At 47.4% G+C, this 24195-nt stretch overlaps 1 protein-coding gene across 1 annotated transcript in view; it reads right to left on the bottom strand.

Moving 5' to 3' along the window:
• The window catches only part of NAA15 (N-alpha-acetyltransferase 15, NatA auxiliary subunit), a 761793-nt gene that overhangs the window by 35956 nt on the left and 701642 nt on the right, over positions 1-24195 (bottom strand). Inside the window, exon 19 of the mRNA XM_069242270.1 lies at positions 2165-2262. Coding sequence (XP_069098371.1) covers positions 2165-2262 — 98 coding nt within the window. The remainder of the gene's footprint in view (positions 1-2164; positions 2263-24195) is intronic.

Here is a 24195-nt window from a genome sequence, read left to right as displayed (position 1 = left end):
GCAGTGAGAGGCTGGCATGGCACCCTGAGGGGAGTGCCATGTCGACTTACTCGTTTTGTTCTCACCAGCACACACAAGCTGGCAAGCAGGGTGTCTGTGCTGAGTGAGGGGTCTCCAGGGTGGCATAATACATGCTGCAGCCCTTAGAGACCTTCCTTGGCATCAGGGCCCTTGGTACCAGGGGTACCACTTACAAGGGACTTATCTGGAGGCCAGGGTGTGCCAATTGTGGAATCAAAAGTACAGGTTAGGGAAAGAACACTGGTGCTGGGGCCTGGTTAGCAGGCCTCAGCACACTTTCAATTCAAAACATAGCATCAGCAAAGGCAAAAAGTCAGGGGGTAACAATGCCAATGAGGCATTTCCTTACACCAGGGCTGTGCCAATTGTGGAGACAAAGGTACAGTTTAGGGAAAGAACACTGGTGCTGTGGCCTGGTTAGCAGGGTCCCAGCACACTTTCAATCATAACTAGCATCAACAAAAGGCAAAAGGTTTAGAGGTAACCATGCCAACAGTGGCATTTTCCTACAGCCTACCATAGGGGTGACTTAGTGACCTGGTGCAGTGACCTGTATTGAAAACAGGTGCATGCACCCGTTTTACACAGACTGCAATGGCGGGCATGCAGAGCCCTTTGCATGGGTTACCTATGGGTGGCAGAATAACTGCTGCATCCCATATGGATCTCCTGGTAACCCACTGCCCTGGGTACCTAGGTACCATATACTAGGGACTTACTTGGGGAGACAAGCATGCCAATTGTGGGAAGAAAAATATAAAGTTAGCATGAATTTACAGGAGAGATCATAACTACTGGGGTCCTGGTTAGCAGGATCCCAGTAGAGACAATCAAACATACTGACAACAGGCAGAAAATGGGGGTAACCATGTCAAGAAAGAGGGCACTTTCCTACACAACCCCCCTCTACATATATTCTTTGCCTTGGTAGGTGAAATGTCAGGCAGTATGTTGGTCCTGATGAGACCCTTTTGAATTATTACGAGGGTCAAAAAGTCAACGGGATTGTCTCATTGCTCATATTGTGCACACTAACTAATGGTTGTTTTCTGGCCTTGCTGTGTTCCGGCAAGAGGTTGCAGACCTGATGTAAGTTGGTCTGAGGGTACTTTGTGTGGCATTGAGGACAATAGCAGAAGAGCGTTGTACCATTACCAGCAAGAAATTTGGGAAAGTGATGGAGATCAGAGTAGGCCCCAAAGGGCAAGGCCCCGTAGTGGCTGCAGTCGAGACAAACCAGACTTCATCAAAATCCACATTCGTCAATGCACAAGAGAAAATAGGAACTTTTATCAAAGACAATAGAGGAGGATGCTGTGTGGACTGAAAAGAGCACTGCAACAGCATTGATCTGGGGCACATGTCTGAACCAGATAGCATAAAGAAAACAATCTAACAATGGAGCCGATGCCCATGATCATTACCACCAGGAGTCATCGTCACTCTACCATGTGACTTGAAAGAATTCTTTGAAGTAAAATAACTTTCACACATCCGGACCCAACACCAGATGGCAGGAGTAAGCAAAGCATGTTTAGCTACAGCCACAAATGCCTCAAACATGTTTTCTTTCTTTATTCCTAATTTGCCTTCAGTTGCATCATGATCCCAAGTTACAGAGCCCCATTTGCTGCTAAGACACGGATACATATGTCACAGCTTTCAGATGCAGACATTCTCCTCATATGAGGATAAAATTCAAAACACATTCTAATGAGGATACATTTCAAGACACATTTTCCTCATATAATGAGGATACAATTGAAAACTCAGTGAATTTGTTGGTTGTATTAATTTTAAAAAGTATTCAACCAGACATATGCAAGGTTTGCTCCAAGTGAGGAGAAGCATGTGTAGAGGTTGGTTAAGCTCAGGTTGACAGAATCTTTCAACATATACAAACTCAACTGATGTCACCATCACTGTTACAACCTTATGTATTCACTGCATCACTTCTGGCAGCAACACAATAGCATTTTGAAATCTTCCTCCACTCAGTTTAGGAAGAGAGAAGAACTGCTACAAAACTGTGCAGTCTTGTGCCTGAAGACCACTCTAGATAAGGAATCTGGGGGAATGTGTTAGAAATACCACTCAAATGTCTGCAAATCCAGATGCCTTTCTAAATATAGAAGACATTTACCTGAAGGCTTCTGTTCATGAGAGGCTCATCAAGAGCTGTAGCCTGTTCCATTGCTCTTTTCTGAGTGGAAGTGTCCAAATAGTACATCATTTTGGCGGCTTGAAAGAAACAGAACAGCAACAATAAATAAGCAGGCATTTTGTAAAGATCACAAAAGATTTGCCATTTTTATTTAGGGAACTGTTTAATCCTGAAGTTTACACATTTACATACATTCCCCTCCCAGAAATAATAATCAACAAAGAGATAAAAAGGAAAATGTTACTTATCAGTAGCGATCTATTCGCGGCATATAGGGGGTTATTCTAACTTTGGAGGAGGTGTTAATCCGTCCCAAAAGTGACGGAAAAGTGACGGATTTACTACCAGCCGTATTACGAGTCCATTATATCCTATGGAACTCGTAATACGGCTGGTGGTATATCCGTCACTTTACCGTCACTTTTGGGACGGATTAACACTCCTCCAAAGTTAGAATAACCCCCATAGTGCTGTAGATTCACAGCTGTGCATAAGCTCGCCATCTAGTGTTGGGTTTGGAGTAGTACAACTTGTTTTTATTCCAAGAAAGTTTTCGAGTTTCAGGATCGAGTGACTCCTCTCAGTGATACTGCGCGTGGGCATTGAGTCCTTTGTAAGATTGTTTGTTAGAGTTAAGTAGTGAAAATAGTATAGTAGTATATAAAAGATGTCCACGCAATGTATTTATATATGTACACACACGACTGTTTGAAATATATTATATATATAAAAATGAAATTTCAATCTGTACACACTTCTGGGGAGGATGGAGGGTGCATGTGAATCTACAGTACTACATGCCACGAACGGATGTCTACTGGTAACATTTTCCGTTCGATGGCATGTGTAGCTGTAGATACACATGCTGTGCTCAGACTGTAAAGCAGTCCCTCCATAAAGCGGTGGATAGTGTGTAGGGGTTGCAATTGCTTGAAAAAGTGTTTTAAGTAAAGCTTGCCCAACATTTGCTTGGTGTCTGGCAAAGACGTCTACACAATAATGTTTAGTAATGGTGTGTGGTGTAGACCGTGTTACTGCTTTACAAATGTCTGCCATTGGTATGTTACCTAGAAAAGCCATAGATGCACCCTTTTTCCTAGTGGGAATGTGCTTTTGGTGGTACGGGGATTTGTCTTGTAGCTTTAGTATAGCAAGTTTGAATGCATTTGACTATCCAGCTTGCTATAGTTTTAGATACTGGGTCTCCCTTCTGTGGTAATGAGAATGCCACAAAACGTTTTGTTTTCCTAAAATATTTTATTCTGGCTATGTAGTACATAAGAGCTCTTTTGACATCTAGAGTATGTAGAACTCTTTCTGCTACTGATTCTGGTTTTAGGCTGAAAACTGGCAATTCTATTGTTTGATTTATTTAAAACCGAGAAATGACTTTTGGATTTGTTCTTAATACAATATTTTCTTTATGAACCTGAAAGAAGGGTTCTTCTAAAGTTAGTATCTAGAGTTCACTAACACGCCTGAGAGATGTGATAGCAATTAAGAAAGCTCCTTTCCATGAAAGGTATTGTAATGAGCAGGAGTGTAGTGGCTCAAATGGTGGAGCCATGAGTCTTCTGAATACAATGTTTAAGTTCCAAGATGCACTTGGAGGAATCCCTGGCAGAATTATTCTTTTTAGTTCTTCCTTAAATGCTTTGATTACGAATTCTAAACAGGGAATTATGTTGTCTATTTTGCAGATAGCCATCAATATCATCAATCAGATAATGTAAACAAATAGATGTGTAGGCTAAATTTGCCTTTTGTAAATTTAATAAATACTGTACAATGTCCTGTACTGTTAGTTGAAGTGGGTCAATGTTTTTTGTTTGAGAAAAACAAAACATTTCCAATTTGCTGCATAGCACTGTCTAGTGGTAGGTTTGCATGCTTGTTTTAGGATATCCATACATTCTTGCGGTAAATGTTAATGTCCAAATTCTATGACTTCAGGAGCCATATCGCTAGGTTGAGTGATTTGTATGACATCTGTCCCAGTTTTAGTGTCAGAAGATCTGTTCAGAAGTTTTTGATGAGGAAAAACAGAGTTTCAAAAGTGTTGTGTACCCTGGTGGAAGTGTCCATGTAGGGGCCACTAAGATCAGTTGAGGGAAGATTGTTTTATCTTTCGCACTAGGAACAGTAAGAAAGGTAGAGGGGGAAAACGCGTAAGCAAATATCCCTGACCACCTCATCCATAGAGCATTGCCTTTGGACTGAGGGTGTGGTACCTGGAGGCGAAGTTTTGGCATTTTTTGTTTTGTTGCGAACAGATCTTTTTGAGGTGTCCCCATTTTGTAAAGAACTGTTGAAGGACTTGTGGGTGGAGTTCCCACTCATGTGTTTATTGATGCGTCCTGCTTAGCAGGCCTGCTGACTGGTTGTCTGTGCTCGGGTGATATTGTGCCACTATGTGAATATGGTGACGAATTGCCCATTTCCACAGAAATTGTGCTAGCTGGGACAGTTGTTGAGACTGTGTCCCCCCCCGTTTCTGAAGATAGAACATGGCAGTCATATTGCCTGTACGTAACAACACTGTTGTGTTGCAATTGTGGCAGGAATGCTTTCATTGCCAAGAATATTGCTTGAAACTCGAGGTAATTGAAAAGATACCGGTGAGTGTTGTCCTAGATTCCCTCAACTGCTAGGTTGAGGAAATGAGCTCCCCTGTTATGAGAGTAATCTGAGGCACAGGGTCTAGAATGGGCCGCCCTTTTAAGAGGTTTGTGGTATTCCACCATTGTAGAAAGAGATCAGTCTGGCGGTCCAACAACACTGGATCTTCCATTTGACCCTGTGCCTGAGACCACTGACGAGAGAGAAACACTGTTGAAGAGGATGCATTTGAAGTCTGGCATGAGGCACTATAAGATGCCATCATACCTAACAGTTTCATCACAGTTCTTACTGTGTATGTTTGGTTCTGTTACATGTTGCAATTAATGTTGGAAAGCTTGGATCCTGTATTGGTTGGGAAATGCTATTCCTAATTGTTTATTTAGGATATCTCCTAGGTACGGTTGTGTTTGCAAAGGTTGAAGGTGGGACATGAGGTAGTTTATAGTGAATCCTACAGAATGTAGGAGGTGTATTGTAGTTTGAATATCTTTTTGACACTGATGGAATGAATTGGCTTTGATGAGCCAATAATCTAGATAGGGGAAAACATGAATTTGTTTTCTTCTGAGATGTGCTGCCACCACTGCATGGCATTTTGTGAATACTCTGGGAGCAGTTGTGACTCCGAAAGGTAATATTTGAATTGGTAATGTTGTCCTGCTACAACAAATCTGGGGTATTTTCGGTGTGCAGGATGAATGGGAATGTGAAAGTAAGCGTCCTTTAGATCTAGGGCTGTCATGAAGTCTCCTATTTGTAACGAGGGAATAACATCCTGAAGAGTGACCATGTGAACATGTTCTGATAGAATGTAGTGGTTTAAGGGTCTGAGATCTAATATTGGTCTGAGATCCCCATCTTCTTTGGAAAATAGAAAATACAGGGAGTAAACTCCTGTCCCTTAGTATTGTAATGGTACTGGTTCTATAGCCCCTATTACAAGAAGGGAATTTACTTCTTCTTTGAGAAGGGTTAGATGATGTTGTGAGTTTGTGTGTACAAGGCAGTATATTTGGTGGAGTGGAAATGAGCTCCAGACAATAACCATTTTGGATAATTTGAAGTACCCATTGATCCGTGGTGATTTGAGTCCATTGGGGGTAAAAGAGTTGTAACCTTCCCCCTACATGAGTGATGCGGTTTAGTGTTGCATTTCAGTCACTGTTTAGAGACCAACAAAGAACCTTTAAAGGGAGATGGTTTTCCTCTTCCTTTGTTATGGTTTCCTCTATATGATCATCTTAAATAACCTCTGGTGTATTGAGAGGTGGGTTTAGTTTGACTTGTGGTTGGTTTCTGGAATGATGACCTGAATCCTCTACTAAGCCCAGTATGACGAAAATTACTTCTTTGTGTGCTGACTTGCAAATCTCCCATTGCTCTGGCAGTTTGATTGTCCTTCTTTAATTTGTCAAGTGTGGTATCCACTTGTCGACCAAATAAATGCTCCTTATCGAAGGGCATATTTAGAACTGCCTGTTGTACTTCTTTTTTGAGGCCTGAACATCTAGGCCATGCATGTCATCTTATGATGACACCTGTATTAATACTATGTGCAGCTTTATCAACAGCATCAAGTACACACCTAATGGAGTTGTTAGATATTATTTGTCCCTCATTTACAATCTCTACCCCCTTTTACGATGTTCTTCTGGTAGCTATTGTAACAGTTACTCCATAGCATCCCAGTGAGCTCTGTCATATCTAGCAAGTAGAGCTTGAGTACTGGCAATTTGCCAATGATCAGCTGCTTGAGCTGGTTCTCTTTTCCCTGCAGCATCTAATTTTTTACTTTGTCAGGAGGTGGTGTGTCTCCTATTGATTGGCTATTAGCGCTTTTCGTTGCAATAGATACCAAAATAGAGTCTGGAGAAATTTTTGTCTTTATATATAGAGGATCAGTGGGTGCAGCTTTATACCTTTTATCAACTCTAGGAGTAATAATCCTTGCTCTAACATGATCTTTAAATATTGCATCTACATGTCTAATCATTCCTGGTAATATTGGAAGAACTGGGCTTTCTTTATGTGTTGCACCAAGGGTGTCAAATAAAAAGTCCTCCTCTATGGGGTCAGTGTACATATATGCATTGTGATATGCTGCTGCTCTTGCTATCACTTATTGATATGATGAAGAATCCTCAGGAGGTGAGGGTCTGGCTGGGTAAAGATCCGGATCATTTGGTGTAATGGGATCTGATTCATACTCATCCCACGGGTCTTGCTCGTCTAATGTATCCCCTATATCTTGTGACCCACTGTAGGAAGTTGGCTCTGTATGTGCTATTTCAAAGTAAGGAATAGTATGCACAGAGTCCAAGGGTTCCCCTTAGAGGTAAAATAGTGGTAAAAATAGATAATACTAATGCTCTATCTTGTGGTAGTGTGGTCGAGCAGTAGGCTTATCCAAGGAGTAGTGTTAAGCATTTGTTGTACATACACATAGACAATAAATGAGGTACACACACTCAGAGACAAATCCAGCCAATAGGTTTTGTTATAGAAAAATATCTTTTCTTAGTTTATTTTAAGAACCACAGGTTCAAATTTAACATGTAATATCTTGTTTGAAAGGTATTGCAGGTAAGTACATTAGGAACTTTGAATCATTTCAATTGCATGTATACTTTTCAAGTTATTCACAACTAGCTACTTTAAAAGTGGACACTTAGTGCAATTTTCACAGTTCCTGGGGGAGGTAAGTTTTTGTTAGTTTTACCAGGTAAGTAAGACACTTACAGGGTTCAGTTCTTGGTCCAAGGTAGCCCACCGTTGGGGGTTCAGAGCAACCCCAAAATTACCACACCAGCCGCTCAGGGCCGGTCAGGTGCAGAGTTCAAAGTGGTGCCCAAAACGCATAGGCTTCAATGGAGAGAAGGGGGTGCCCCGGTTCCGGTCTGCTTGCAGGTAAGTACCCGCGTCTTCGGAGGGCAGACCAGGGGGGTTTTGTAGGGCACCGGGGGGGACACAAGCCCACACAGAAATTTCACCCTCAGCGGCGTGGGGGCGGCCGGGTGCAGTGTTAGAACAAGCGTCGGGTTCGCAATGTAAGTCAATGAGAGATCAAGGGATCTCTTCAGCGCTGCAGGCAGGCAAGGGGGGGCTTCCTCGGGGAAACCTCCACTTGGGCAAGGGAGAGGGACTCCTGGGGGTCACTTCTGCAGTGAAAGTCCGGTCCTTCAGGTCCTGGGGGCTGCGGGTGCAGGGTCTTTTCCAGGCGTCGGGACTTAGGTTTCAGAGAGTCGCGGTCAGGGGAAGCCTCGGGATTCCCTCTGCAGGCGGCGATGTGGGGGCTCAGGGGGGACAGGTTTTGGTACTCACAGTCGTAGAGTAGTCCGGGGGTCCTCCCTGAGGTGTTGATTCTCCACCAGCCGAGTCGGGGTCGCCGGGTGCAGTGTTGCAAGTCTCACGCTTCTTGCGGGGAGTTGCAGGGTTCTTTAAAGCTGCTTCTTGAAACAAAGTTGCAGTCTTTTTGGAGCAGGTCCGCTGTCCTCTGGAGTTTCTTGTCGTCGTCGAAGCAGGGCAGTCCTCAGAGGATTCAGAGGTCGCTGGTCCCTTTGGAAGGCGTCGCTGTAGCAGAGTTCTTTGGAAGGCAGGAGACAGGCCGGTGAGTTTCTGGAGCCAAGGCAGTTGTGGTCTTCTGGTCTTCCTCTGCAGGGGTTTTCAGCTGGGCAGTCCTTCTTCTTGTTGTTGCAGGAATCTAATTTTCTAGGGTTCAGGGTAGCCCTTAAATACTAAATTTAAGGGAGTGTTTAGGTCTGGGGGGTTAGTAGCCAATGGCTACTAGCCCTGAGGGTGGGTACACCCTCGTTGTGCCTCCTCCCAAGGGGAGGGGGTCACAATCCTAACCCTATTGGGGGAATCCTCCATCTGCAAGATGGAGGATTTCTAGAAGTTAGAGTCACCTCAGCTCAGGACACCTTAGGGGCTGTCCTGACTGGCCAGTGACTCCTCCTTGTTATTCTCATTATTTTCTCCGGCCTTGCCGCCAAAAGTGGGGGCCGGGGCCGGAGGGGGCGGGCAACTCCACTAGCTGGAGTGTCCTGCGGTGCTGTGACAAAGGGGTGAGCCTTTGAGGCTCACCGCCAGGTGTTACAGCTCCTGCCTGGGGGAGGTGTTAGCATCTCCACCCAGTGCAGGCTTTGTTACTGGCCTCAGAGTGACAAAGGCACTCTCCCCATGGGGCCAGCAACATGTCTCTAGTGTGGCAGGCTGCTGGAACTAGTCAGCCTACACAGACAGTCGGTTAAGTTTCAGGGGGCACCTCTAAGGTGCCCTCTGGGGTGTATTTTGCAATAAAATGTACACTGGCATCAGTGTGCATTTATTGTGCTGAGAAGTTTGATACCAAACTTCCCAGTTTTCAGTGTAGCCATTATGGTGCTGTGGAGTTCGTGTAAAACAGACTCCCAGACCATATACTCTTATGGCTACCCTGCACTCACAATGTCTAAGGTTTTGCTTAGACACTGTAGGGTTACAGTGCTCATGCACTGGTACCCTCACCTATGGTATAGTGCACCCTGCCTTAGGGCTGTAAGGCCTGCTAGAGGGGTGTCTTACCTATACTGCATAGGCAGTGAGAGGCTGGCATGGCACCCTGAGGGGAGTGCCATGTCGACTTACTCGTTTTGACCTCACTAGCACACACAAGCTGGCAAGCAGTGTGTCTGTGCTGAGTGAGAGGTCTCCAGGGTGGCATAAGACATGCTGCAGCCCTTAGAGACCTTCCTTGGCATCAGGGCCCTTGGTACTAGAAGTACCAGTTACAAGGGACTTATCTGGATGCCAAGGTCTGCCAATTGTGGATACAAAAGTACAGGTTAGGGAAAGAACACTGGTACTGGGGCCTGGTTAGCAGGCCTCAGCACACTTTCAATTGTAAACATAGCATCAGCAAAGGCAAAAAGTCAGGGGGCAACCATGCCAAGGAGGCATTTCCTTACACAACCCCCCCCCCCAAACGAAAGAGGATGAGACTAACCTTTCCCAAGAGAGTTTTCATTTTCTAAGTGGAAGAACCTGGAAAGGCCATCTGCATTGGCATGGGCAGTCCCAGGTCTGTGTTCCACTATAAAGTCCATTCCCTGTAGGGAGATGGACCACCTCAACAGTTTAGGATTTTCACCTTTCATTTGCATCAGCCATTTGAGAGGTCTGTGGTCAGTTTGAACTAGGAAGTGAGTCCCAAAGAGGTATGGTCTCAGCTTCTTCAGGGACCAAACCACAGCAAAGGCCTCCCTCTCAATGGCACTCCAACGCTGCTCCCTGGGGAGTAACCTCCTGCTAATGAAAGCCACAGGCTGGTCAAGGCCATCATAATTTGTTTGGGACAAAACTGCCCCTATCCCATGTTCAGAGGCATCTGTCTGCACAATGAACTGCTTAGAATAATCTGGAGCTTTTAGAACTGGTGCTGAGCACATTGCTTGTTTCAGGGTGTCAAAGGCCAGTTGGCATTCCACAGTCCAGTTCACTTTCTTGGGCATTTTCTTGGAGGTGAGTTCAGTGAAGGCTGTCACAATGGATCCATATCCCTTCACAAACCTCCTGTAATACCCAGTCAAGCCAAGGAATGCCCTGACTTGAGTCTGGGTTTTTGGAGCTACCCAGTCCAGAATAGTCTGGATCTTGGGTTGGAGTGGCTGAACTTGGCCTCCACCTACAAGGTGGCCCAAGTAAACCACAGTTCCCTGCCCTATCTGGCATTTGGATGCCTTGATAGAGAGGCCTGCAGATTGCAGAGCCTTCAAAACCTTCTTCAGGTGGACCAGGTGATCCTGCCAGGTGGAGCTAAAGACAGCAATATCATCAAGATAAGCTGTGCTAAAGGACTCCAAACCAGCAAGGACTTGATTCACCAACCTTTGGAAGGTGGCAGGGGCATTCTTTAAACCAAAGGGCATAACAGTAAACTGATAATGCCCATCAGGTGTGGAGAATGCTGTTTTCTCTTTTGCTCCAGGTGCCATTTTTATTTGCCAGTACCCTGCTGTCAAGTCAAAGGTACTTAAGAATTTGGCAGCACCTAATTTATCTATGAGCTCATCAGCTCTAGGAATTGGATGAGCATCTGTCTTGGTGACAGAATTGAGCCCTCTGTAGTCCACACAAAACCTCATCTCTTTCTTTCCATCTTTGGTGTGAGGTTTGGGGACTAAGACCACTGGGCTAGCCCAGGGGCTGTCAGAGCGCTCAATTACTCCCAATTCCAGCATCTTGTGGACTTCCACCTTAATGCTTTCCTTAACATGGTCAGACTGTCTAAAGTTTTGTTCTTGACAGGCATGCTGTCTCCTGTGTCCACATCATGGGTACACAGGTGTGTCTGACCAGGGGTTAAGGAGAAGAGTTCAGGAAACTGTTGTAGGTCTCTCCTACAATCAGCTTGCTGTTGGCCAGAGAGGGTGTCTGAGTAGATCACTCCATCTACTGAGCCATCTTTTGGGTCTGATGACAGAAGATCAGGGAGAGGTTCACTCTCTGCCTCCTGATCCTCATCTGTTACCATCAACAGATTCACATCAGCCCTGTCATGGAAGAGCTTAAGGCGGTTCACATGGATCACCCTCTTGGGGCTCCTGCTTGTGCCCAGGTCTACCAGGTAGGTGACCTGACTCTTCCTTTCTAGCACTGGGTAAGGGCCACTCCATTTGTCCTGGAGTGCCCTGGGAGCCACAGGCTCCAGAACCCAGACTTTCTGCCCTGGTTGGAACTCAACCAGTGCAGCCTTTTGGTCATACCAAAACTTCTGGAGCTGTTGGCTGGCCTCAAGGTTTTTGGTTGCCTTTTCCATGTACTCTGCCATTCTAGAGCGAAGGCCAAGTACATAGTCCACTATGTCTAGTTTAGGCTCATGAAGGGGTCTCTCCCAGCCTTCTTTAACAAGAGCAAGTGGTCCCCTTACAGGGTGACCAAACAGAAGTTCAAAGGGTGAGAATCCTACTCCCTTCTGTGGCACCTCTCTGTAAGCAAAAAGCAGACATGGCAAGAGGACATCTGTAAGGAAATGCCTCCTTGGCATGGTTGCCCCCTGACTTTTTGCCTTTGCTGATGCTATGTTTACAATTGAAAGTGTGCTGAGGCCTGCTAACCAGGCCCCAGCACCAGTGTTCTTTCCCTAACCTGTACTTTTGTATCCACAATTGGCAGACCCTGGCATCCAGATAAGTCCCTTGTAACTGGTACTTCTAGTACCAAGGGCCCTGATGCCAAGGAAGGTCTCTAAGGGCTGCAGCATGTCTTATGCCACCCTGGAGACCTCTCACTCAGCACAGACACACTGCTTGCCAGCTTGTGTGTGCTAGTGAGGACAAAACGAGTAAGTCGACATGGCACTCCCCTCAGGGTGCCATGCCAGCCTCTCACTGCCTATGCAGTATAGGTAAGACACCCCTCTAGCAGGCCTTACAGCCCTAAGGCAGGGTGCACTATACCATAGGTGAGGGTACCAGTGCATGAGCATGGTACCCCTACAGTGTCTAAACAAAACCTTAGACATTGTAAGTGCAGGGTAGCCATAAGAGTATATGGTCTGGGAGTCTGTCAAGCACGAACTCCACAGCACCATAATGGCTACACTGAAAACTGGGAAGTTTGGTATCAAACTTCTCAGCACAATAAATGCACACTGATGCCAGTGTACATTTTATTGTAAAATACACCCCAGAGGGCACCTTAGAGGTGCCCCCTGAAACTTAACCGACTATCTGTGTAGGCTGACTAGTTTTAGCAGCCTGCCACAAACCGAGACATGTTGCTGGCCCCATGGGGAGAGTGCCTTTGTCACTCTGAGGCCAGTAACAAAGCCTGCACTGGGTGGAGATGCTAACACCTCCCCCAGGCAGGAATTGTCACACCTGGCGGTGAGCCTCAAAGGCTCACCTCCTTTGTGCCAACCCAGCAGGACACTCCAGCTAGTGGAGTTGCCCGCCCCCTCCGGCCAGGCCCCACTTTTGGCGGCAAGGCCGGAGAAAATAATGAGAAAAACAAGGAGGAGTCACTGGCCAGTCAGGACAGCCCCTAAGGTGTCCTGAGCTGAAGTGACTCTAACTTTTAGAAATCCTCCATCTTGCAGATGGAGGATTCCCCCAATAGGGTTAGGATTGTGACCCCCTCCCCTTGGGAGGAGGCACAAAGAGGGTGTACCCACCCTCAGGGCTAGTAGCCATTGGCTACTAACCCCCCAGACCTAAACACGCCCTTAAATTTAGTATTTAAGGGCTACCCTGAACCCTAGAAAATTAGATTCCTGCAACTACAAGAAGAAGGACTGCCTAGCTGAAAACCCCTGCAGAGGAAGACCAGAAGACGACAACTGCCTTGGCTCCAGAAACTCACCGGCCTGTCTCCTGCCTTCCAAAGATCCTGCTCCAGCGACGCCTTCCAAAGGGACCAGCGACCTCGACATCCTCTGAGGACTGCCCCTGCTTCGAAAAGACAAGAAACTCCCGAGGACAGCGGACCTGCTCCAAGAAAAGCTGCAACTTTGTTTCCAGCAGCTTTAAAGAACCCTGCAAGCTCCCCGCAAGAGGCGTGAGACTTGCAACACTGCACCCGGCGACCCCGACTCGGCTGGTGGCGATCCAACACCTCAGGAGGGACCCCAGGACTACTCTAAGACCGTGAGTACCAAAACCTGTCCCCCCTGAGCCCCCACAGCGCCGCCTGCAGAGGGAATCCCGAGGCTTCCCCTGACCGCGACTCTTTGAACCTAAAGTCCCGACGCCTGGGAGAGACCCTGCACCCGCAGCCCCCAGGACCTGAAGGACCGGACTTTCACTGGAGAAGTGACCCCCAGGAGTCCCTCTCCCTTGCCCAAGTGGAGGTTTCCCCGAGGAATCCCCCCCTTGCCTGCCTGCAGCGCTGAAGAGATCCCGAGATCTCTCATAGACTAACATTGAAAACCCGACGCTTGTTTCTACACTGCACCCGGCCGCCCCCGCGCTGCTGAGGGTGAAATTTCTGTGTGGGCTTGTGTCCCCCCCGGTGCCCTACAAAACCCCCCTGGTCTGCCCTCCGAAGACGCGGGTACTTACCTGCAAGCAGACCGGAACCGGGGCACCCCCTTCTCTCCATTCTAGCCTATGTGTTTTGGGCACCACTTTGAACTCTGCACCTGACCGGCCCTGAGCTGCTGGTGTGGTGACTTTGGGGTTGCTCTGAACCCCCAACGGTGGGCTACCTTGGATCAAGAACTAAGCCCTGTAAGTGTCTTACTTACCTGGTTAACCTAACAAATACTTACCTCCCCTAGGAACTGTGAAAATTGCACTAAGTGTCCACTTTTAAAACAGCTATTTGTGAATAACTTGAAAAGTATACATGCAATTTTGATGATTTTAAGTTCCTAAAGTACTTACCTGCAATACCTTTCGAATGAGATATTACATGTAGAATTTGAAACTGTGGTTTTTAAAATAAACTAAGAAAAGATATTTTTCTATATAAAAACCTATTGGCTGGATTTGTCTCTGAGTGTGTGTACCTCATTTATTGTCTATGTGTATGTACAACAAATGCTTAACACTACTCCTTGGATAAGCCTACTGCTCGACCACACTACCACAAAATAGAGCATTAGTATTATCTATTTTTACCACTATTTTACCTCTAAGGGGAACCCTTGGACTCTGTGCATGCTATTCCTTACTTTGAAATAGCACATACAGAGCCAACTTCCTACATTGGTGGATCAGCGGTGGGGTACAAGACTTTGCATTTGCTGGACTACTCAGCCAATACCTGATCACACGACAAATTCCAAAATTGTCATTAGAAATTCATTTTTGCAATTTGAAATTTTTCTAAATTCTTAAAAGTCCTGCTAGGGCCTTGTGTGTTAAGTCCCTGTTTAGCATTGTCTTTTAGAGTTTAAAAGTTTGTTAAAAGTTTGAAATTAGATTCTAGAAACAGTTTTAGATTCTTTAAAAAGTCTTCCAACTCTTAGCAAAATAATGTCTGATACAGAGATGAATGTGGTGGAACTCGACACCACACCTTACCTCCATCTTAAGATGAGGGAGCTAAGGTCTCTCTGTAATATCAAAAAAATAACCATTGGCTCAAGACCTACCAAAATTCAGCTCCAGGAGCTGTTGGCAGAGTTTGAAAAAGCCAACCCCTCTGATGATGACCTCACAGAGGAAGAAATTAGTGACTTGGAGGCCAATGTCCCTCCTCCAGTCCTAAATAGGGAGAACAGGACCCCTCAAGTCCTGTCTCCAACTGTGTTAGTCAGAAATAGTGAGTCCCTCACAGGAGGGTCCCACATTTCTGAAATCACTGAGGATGCTCTCAGTGAAGATGACCTCCTGTTAGCCAGGATGGCCAAAAGATTGGCTTTAGAGAGACAGCTCCTAGCCATAGAAAGGGAAAGACAAGAGATGGGCCTAGGACCCATCAATGGTGGCAGCAATATAAATAGGGTCAGAGATTCTCCTGACATGTTAAAAATCCCCAAAGGGATTGTGACAAAATTTGAAGATGGTGATGACATCACCAAGTGGTTCACAGCTTTTGAGAGGGCTTGTGTAACCAGAAAAGTGAACAGATCTCACTGGGGTGCTCTCCTTTGGGAAATGTTCACTGGAAAGTGTAGGGATAGACTCCTCACACTCTCTGGAAAAGATGCAGAATCTTATGACCTCATGAAGGGTACCCTGATTGAGGGCTTTGGATTCTCCACTGAGGAGTACAGGATTAGGTTCAGGGGGGCTCAAAAATCCTCGAGCCAGACCTGGGTTGACTTTGTTGACTACTCAGTGAAAACACTAGATGGTTGGATTCAAGGCAGTGGTGTAAGTAATTATGATGGGCTGTACAATTTATTTGTGAAAGAACACCTATTGAGTAATTGTTTCAATGATAAACTGCATCAGCATCTGGTAGACCTAGGACCAATTTCTCCCCAAGAATTGGGAAAGAAGGCGGACCATTGGGTCAAGACAAGGGTGTCCAAGACTTCAACAGGGGGTGACCAAAAGAAAGGGGTCACAAAGACTCCCCAGGGGAAGGGTGATGAGACAACCAAAACTAAAAATAGTAAAGAGTCTTCTACAGGCCCCCAAAAACCTGCACAGGAGGGTGGGCCCAGAGCCTCTTCACAAAACAATGGGTACAAGGGTAAAAACTTTGATCCCAAAAAGGCCTGGTGTCATAGCTGTAAACAGCATGGACACCAAACTGGAGACAAGGCCTGTCCCAAGAAAGGTTCCACTCCAAACTCCCATCCAGGTAACACTGGTATGGCTAGTCTCCAAGTGGGATCAACAGTGTGCCCAGAGCAAATCAGGGTCCACACTGAAGCTACTCTAGTTTCTGAGGGTGGGGTGGATTTAGCCACACTAGCTGTCTGGCCGCCTAACATGCAAAAATACAGACAGCAACTCTTAATTAATGGGACTAGAATAGAGGGCCTGAGGGATACAGGTGCCAGTGTCACCATGGTGACAGAGAAACTGGTTTCCCCTGGCCAATACCTGACTGGAAAAACTTACACAGTCACCAACGCTGACAATCAGAGAAAAGTACATCCCATGGCAATGGTTACTTTAGAATGGGGAGGGGTCAATGGCCTGAAACAGGTGGTGGTCTCCTCAAATATCCCAGTGGACTGTCTGCTTGGAAATGACCTGGAGTCCTCAGCATGGGCTGAGGTAGAACTAAAAACCCATGCAGCAATGCTGGGTATCCCTGAACTGGTGTGTGTGAAAACAAGAGCACAATGCAAGGCACAGGGTGAAAAAGTAGAGCTGGAGTCTGGAAAAATGGCCCAGCCTACCAAGAGAACAGGAAAGTCAGTTGGGAAACCAACTGCAACACAGCAAAAGAAAGGGAACCTCTCTTCTCAGGAAGAAGTTCTGCCCTCTGAGGGAACTGAGCCTTTGGAGCTTGAACCTTACCAGGTTGAGCTCTTAGGCCCAGGGGGACCCTCAAGGGAGGAGCTGTGTAAGGGACAAGAAACCTGTCCCTCTCTTGAAGGCCTTAGGCAGCAAGCTGCTGAAGAGTCCAAAGGCAAGAAAAATGGAACGCATAGGGTCTATTGGGAGGATGGACTCCTGTACACTGAGGCCAGAGACCCCAAACCTGGTGCCACTAGGAGAGTGGTAGTGCCTCAGCTGTTCAGAGAGTTCATCCTAACATTGGCCCATGACATTCCCCTTGCTGGGCATTTGGGACAAACCAAGACGTGGGAGAGGTTAGTCAACCACTTCTACTGGCCCAATATGTCCACCATGGTTAAGGAGTTTTGCCTCTCCTGCCCCACCTGTCAAGCCAGTGGTAAGACAGGTGGGCATCCAAAGGCCCCCCTCATTCCACTTCCAGTGGTGGGGGTGCCCTTTGAAAGAGTGGGTGTGGACATAGTTGGTCCACTAGAACCTCCCACAGCCTCAGGAAATATGTATATCCTGGTAGTAGTGGATCATGCTACCAGGTATCCTGAAGCTATTCCCCTTAGGTCGACTACTGCCCCTGCAGTAGCCAAGGCCCTCATTGGTATCTTTACCAGAGTGGGTTTCCCTAAGGAGGTGGTGTCTGACAGAGGTACTAACTTCATGTCAGCATACCTAAAGCACATGTGGAATGAGTGTGGAGTGACTTATAAATTCACTACACCTTACCATCCACAAACTAATGGCTTAGTTGAGAGATTCAACAAGACATTAAAGGGCATGATCATGGGGCTCCCAGAAAAACTCAAAAGGAGATGGGATGTCCTCCTGCCATGTCTGCTTTTCGCTTACAGGGAGGTACCACAGAAGGGAGTAGGGTTCTCACCCTTTGAACTTCTGTTTGGTCATCCTGTAAGGGGACCACTTGCCCTTGTTAAAGAAGGCTGGGAGAGACCTCTCCATGAGCCTAAACAGGACATAGTGGACTATGTACTTGGCCTTCGCTCTAGAATGGCAGAGTACATGGAAAAGGCAACCAAAAACCTTGAGGCCAGCCAACAGCTCCAGAAGTTTTGGTATGACCAAAAGGCTGCACTGGTTGAGTTCCAACCAGGACAGAAAGTCTGGGTTCTGGAGCCTGTGGCTCCCAGGGCACTCCAGGACAAATGGAGTGGCCCTTACCCAGTACTAGAAAGGAAGAGTCAGGTCACCTACCTGGTGGACCTGGGCACAAGCAGGAGCCCCAAGAGGGTGATCCATGTAAACCGCCTTAAGCTCTTCCACGACAGGGCTGATGTCAATCTGTTGATGGTAACAGATGAGGATCAGGAGGCAGAGAGTGAACCTCTCCCTGATCTTCTGTCATCAGACCCAAAAGATGGCACAGTAGATGGAGTGATCTACTCAGACACCCTCTCTGGCCAACAGCAGGCTGATTGTAGGAGAGTCCTACAACAGTTTCCTGAGCTTTTCTCCCTAACCCCTGGTCAGACACACCTGTGTACCCATGATGTGGACACAGGAGACAGCATGCCTGTCAAGAACAAAATCTTCAGACAGTCTGACCATGTTAAGGAAAGCATCAAGGTGGAAGTCCACAAGATGCTGGAATTGGGAGTGATTGAGCGCTCTGACAGCCCCTGGGCTAGCCCAGTGGTCTTAGTCCCCAAACCTCACACCAAAGATGGAAAGAAAGAGATGAGGTTTTGTGTGGACTACAGAGGGCTCAATTCTGTCACCAAGACAGATGCCCATCCAATTCCAAGAGCTGATGAGCTCATTGATAAATTAGGTGCTGCCAAATTTCTAAGTACCTTTGACTTGACAGCAGGGTACTGGCAAATAAAAATGGCACCTGGAGCAAAAGAAAAGACAGCATTCTCCACACCTGATGGGCATTATCAGTTTACTGTTATGCCCTTTGGTTTAAAGAATGCCCCTGCCACCTTCCAAAGGTTGGTGAATCAAGTCCTTGCTGGCTTGGAGTCCTTTAGCACAGCTTATCTTGATGATATTGCTGTCTTTAGCTCCACCTGGCAGGATCACCTGGTCCACCTGAGGAAGGTTTTGAAGGCTCTGCAATCGGCAGGCCTCTCTATCAAGGCATCCAAATGCCAGATAGGGCAGGGAACTGTGGTTTACTTGGGACACCTTGTAGGTGGAGGCCAAGTTCAGCCACTCCAACCCAAGATCCAGACTATTCTGGACTGGGTAGCTCCAAAAACCCAGACTCAAGTCAGGGCATTCCTTGGCTTGACTGGGTATTACAGGAGGTTTGTGAAGGGATATGGATCCATTGTGACAGCCCTCACTGAACTCACCTCCAAGAAAATGCCCAAGAAAGTGAACTGGACTGTAGAATGCCAACAGGCCTTTGACACCCTGAAACAGGCAATGTGCTCAGCACCAGTTCTAAAAGCTCCAGATTATTCTAAGCAGTTCATTGTGCAGACTGATGCCTCTGAACATGGGATAGGGGCAGTTTTGTCCCAAACAAATGATGATGGCCTTGACCAGCCTGTTGCTTTCATTAGCAGGAGGTTACTCCCCAGGGAGCAGCGTTGGAGTGCCATTGAGAGGGAGGCCTTTGCTGTGGTTTGGTCCCTGAAGAAGCTGAGACCATACCTCTTTGGGACTCACTTCCTAGTTCAAACCGACCACAGACCTCTCAAATGGCTGATGCAAATGAAAGGTGAAAATCCTAAACTGTTGAGGTGGTCCATCTCCCTACAGGGAATGGACTTTATAGTGGAACACAGACCTGGGACTGCCCATGCCAATGCAGATGGCCTTTCCAGGTTCTTCCACTTAGAAAATGAAGACTCTCTTGGGAAAGGTTAGTCTCATCCTCTTTCGTTTGGGTGGGGGTTGTGTAAGGAAATGCCTCCTTGGCATGGTTGCCCCCTGACTTTTTGCCTTTGCTGATGCTATGTTTACAATTGAAAGTGTGCTGAGGCCTGCTAACCAGGCCCCAGCACCAGTGTTCTTTCCCTAACCTGTACTTTTGTATCCACAATTGGCAGACCCTGGCATCCAGATAAGTCCCTTGTAACTGGTACTTCTAGTACCAAGGGCCCTGATGCCAAGGAAGGTCTCTAAGGGCTGCAGCATGTCTTATGCCACCCTGGAGACCTCTCACTCAGCACAGACACACTGCTTGCCAGCTTGTGTGTGCTAGTGAGGACAAAACGAGTAAGTCGACATGGCACTCCCCTCAGGGTGCCATGCCAGCCTCTCACTGCCTATGCAGTATAGGTAAGACACCCCTCTAGCAGGCCTTACAGCCCTAAGGCAGGGTGCACTATACCATAGGTGAGGGTACCAGTGCATGAGCATGGTACCCCTACAGTGTCTAAACAAAACCTTAGACATTGTAAGTGCAGGGTAGCCATAAGAGTATATGGTCTGGGAGTCTGTCAAGCACGAACTCCACAGCACCATAATGGCTACACTGAAAACTGGGAAGTTTGGTATCAAACTTCTCAGCACAATAAATGCACACTGATGCCAGTGTACATTTTATTGTAAAATACACCCCAGAGGGCACCTTAGAGGTGCCCCCTGAAACTTAACCGACTATCTGTGTAGGCTGACTAGTTTTAGCAGCCTGCCACAAACCGAGACATGTTGCTGGCCCCATGGGGAGAGTGCCTTTGTCACTCTGAGGCCAGTAACAAAGCCTGCACTGGGTGGAGATGCTAACACCTCCCCCAGGCAGGAATTGTCACACCTGGCGGTGAGCCTCAAAGGCTCACCTCCTTTGTGCCAACCCAGCAGGACACTCCAGCTAGTGGAGTTGCCCGCCCCCTCCGGCCAGGCCCCACTTTTGGCGGCAAGGCCGGAGAAAATAATGAGAAAAACAAGGAGGAGTCACTGGCCAGTCAGGACAGCCCCTAAGGTGTCCTGAGCTGAAGTGACTCTAACTTTTAGAAATCCTCCATCTTGCAGATGGAGGATTCCCCCAATAGGGTTAGGATTGTGACCCCCTCCCCTTGGGAGGAGGCACAAAGAGGGTGTACCCACCCTCAGGGCTAGTAGCCATTGGCTACTAACCCCCCAGACCTAAACACGCCCTTAAATTTAGTATTTAAGGGCTACCCTGAACCCTAGAAAATTAGATTCCTGCAACTACAAGAAGAAGGACTGCTTAGCTGAAAACCCCTGCAGAGGAAGACCAGAAGACGACAACTGCCTTGGCTCCAGAAACTCACCGGCCTGTCTCCTGCCTTCCAAAGATCCTGCTCCAGCGACGCCTTCCAAAGGGACCAGCGACCTCGACATCCTCTGAGGACTGCCCCTGCTTCGAAAAGACAAGAAACTCCCGAGGACAGCGGACCTGCTCCAAGAAAAGCTGCAACTTTGTTTCCAGCAGCTTTAAAGAACCCTGCAAGCTCCCCGCAAGAGGCGTGAGACTTGCAACACTGCACCCGGCGACCCCGACTCGGCTGGTGGCGATCCAACACCTCAGGAGGGACCCCAGGACTACTCTAAGACCGTGAGTACCAAAACCTGTCCCCCCTGAGCCCCCACAGCGCCGCCTGCAGAGGGAATCCCGAGGCTTCCCCTGACCGCGACTCTTTGAACCTAAAGTCCCGACGCCTGGGAGAGACCCTGCACCCGCAGCCCCCAGGACCTGAAGGACCGGACTTTCACTGGAGAAGTGACCCCCAGGAGTCCCTCTCCCTTGCCCAAGTGGAGGTTTCCCCGAGGAATCCCCCCCTTGCCTGCCTGCAGCGCTGAAGAGATCCCGAGATCTCTCATAGACTAACATTGAAAACCCGACGCTTGTTTCTACACTGCACCCGGCCGCCCCCGCGCTGCTGAGGGTGAAATTTCTGTGTGGGCTTGTGTCCCCCCCGGTGCCCTACAAAACCCCCCTGGTCTGCCCTCCGAAGACGCGGGTACTTACCTGCAAGCAGACCGGAACCGGGGCACCCCCTTCTCTCCATTCTAGCCTATGTGTTTTGGGCACCACTTTGAACTCTGCACCTGACCGGCCCTGAGCTGCTGGTGTGGTGACTTTGGGGTTGCTCTGAACCCCCAACGGTGGGCTACCTTGGATCAAGAACTAAGCCCTGTAAGTGTCTTACTTACCTGGTTAACCTAACAAATACTTACCTCCCCTAGGAACTGTGAAAATTGCACTGTGTCCACTTTTAAAACAGCTATTTGTGAATAACTTGAAAAGTATACATGCAATTTTGATGATTTGAAGTTCCTAAAGTACTTACCTGCAATACCTTTCGAATGAGATATTACATGTAGAATTTGAACCTGTGGTTCTTAAAATAAACTAAGAAAAGATATTTTTCTATATAAAAACCTATTGGCTGGATTTGTCTCTGAGTGTGTGTACCTCATTTATTGTCTATGTGTATGTACAACAAATGCTTAACACTACTCCTTGGATAAGCCTACTGCTCGACCACACTACCACAAAATAGAGCATTAGTATTATCTATTTTTACCACTATTTTACCTCTAAGGGGAACCCTTGGACTCTGTGCATGCTATTCCTTACTTTGAAATAGCACATACAGAGCCAACTTCCTACAACATCCCATCTCCTTTTGAGTTTTTCTGGGAGCCCCATGATCATGCCTTTTAATGTCTTGTTGAATCTCTCAACTAAGCCATTAGTTTGTGGATGGTATGGTGTAGTGAATTTGTAAGTCACTCCACACTCATTCCACATGTGTTTTAGGTATGCTGACATGAAGTTGGTACCTCTGTCAGACACCACCTCCTTAGGGAAACCCACTCTGGTAAAGATACCAATGAGGGCCTTGGCTACTGCAGGGGCAGTAGTCGACCTAAGGGGAATAGCTTCAGGATACCTAGTAGCATGATCCACTACTACTAGGATGTACATATTTCCTGAGGCTGTGGGAGGTTCCAGTGGACCAACTATGTCCACACCCACTCTTTCAAAGGGGACCCCCACCACTGGAAGTGGAATGAGGGGGGCTTTTGGGTGCCCACCTGTCTTACCACTGGATTGACAGGTGGGGCAGGAGAGGCAAAACTCCTTAACCTTCTGGGACATATTGGGCCAGTAGAAGTGGTTGACTAACCTCTCCCACGTCTTGGTTTGTCCCAAATGCCCAGCAAGGGGAATATCATGGGCTAAGGTCAGAATAAACTCTCTGAACGACTGAGGCACTACCACTCTCCTAGTGGCACCAGGTTTGGGGTCTCTGGCCTCAGTGTACAGGAGTCCATCTTCCCAATAGACCCTATGTGTTCCATTTTTCTTGCCCTTGGACTCTTCAGCAGCTTGCTGCCTAAGGCCTTCAAGAGAGGGACAGGTTTCTTGTCCCTTACACAGCTCCTCCCTTGAGGGTCCCCCTGGGCCTAAGAGCTCAACCTGATAAGGTTCAAGCTCCAAAGGCTCAGTTCCCTCAGAGGGCAGAACTTCTTCCTGAGAAGAGAGGTTCTCTTTTTCTGACTGTGTTGCAGTTGGTTTCCCAACTGACTTTCCTTTTCTCTTGGTAGGCTGGGCCATTTTTCCAGACTCCAGCTCTACTTTTTCACCCTGTGCCTTGCATTGTGCTCTTGTTTTTACACACACCAGTTCAGGGATACCCAGCATGGCTGCATGGGTTTTTAGTTCTACCTCAGCCAATGCTGAGGACTCCAGGTCATTTCCAAGCAGACAGTCTACTGGGATGTTTGAGGAGACCACCACCTGTTTCAGGCCATTGACCCCTCCCCATTCTAAAGTTACCATTGCCATGGGATGTGCTTTAGTCTGATTGTCAGCATTGGTGACTGTATAGGTTTTTCCAGTCAGGTATTGGCCAGGGGAAACCAGTTTCTCTGTCACCATGGTGACACTGGCACCTGTATCCCTCAGGCCCTCTACACTTGTCCCATTAATAAAGAGCTGCTGCCTGTATTTTTGCATGTTAGGAGGCCAGGCAGCTAGTGTGGCTAAATCCACCCCACCCTCAGAGACTAGAGTAGCTTCAGTGTGGACCCTGATTTGCTCTGGGCACACTGTTGATCCCACTTGGAGACTAGCTGTAAGGAAATGCCTCCTTGGCATGGTTGCCCCCTGACTTTTTGCCTTTGCTGATGCTATGTTTACAATTGAAAGTATGCTGAGGCCTGCTAACCAGGCCCCAGCACCAGTGTTCTTTCCCTAACCTGTACTTTTGTATCCACAATTGGCAGACCCTGGCATCCAGATAAGTCCCTTGTAACTGGTACTTCTAGTACCAAGGGCCCTGATGCCAAGGAAGGTCTCTAAGGGCTGCAGCATGTCTTATGCCACCCTGGAGACCTCTCACTCAGCACAGACACACTGCTTGCCAGCTTGTGTGTGCTAGTGAGAACAAAACGAGTAAGTCGACATGGCACTCCCCTCAGGGTGCCATGCCAGCCTCTCACTGCCTATGCAAGTATAGGTCAGTCACCCCTCTAGCAGGCCTTACAGCCCTAAGGCAGGGTGCACTATACCATAGGTGAGGGTACCAGTGCATGAGCATGGTA

The sequence above is a fragment of the Pleurodeles waltl genome, chromosome 1_2 (assembly GCF_031143425.1).
Source record: "Pleurodeles waltl isolate 20211129_DDA chromosome 1_2, aPleWal1.hap1.20221129, whole genome shotgun sequence".
Classification (NCBI taxonomy): domain Eukaryota; kingdom Metazoa; phylum Chordata; class Amphibia; order Caudata; family Salamandridae; genus Pleurodeles; species Pleurodeles waltl.
The sequence above is the reverse complement of the archived record's forward strand: the minus strand, read 5'-3'. Positions and strand labels throughout refer to the sequence as shown.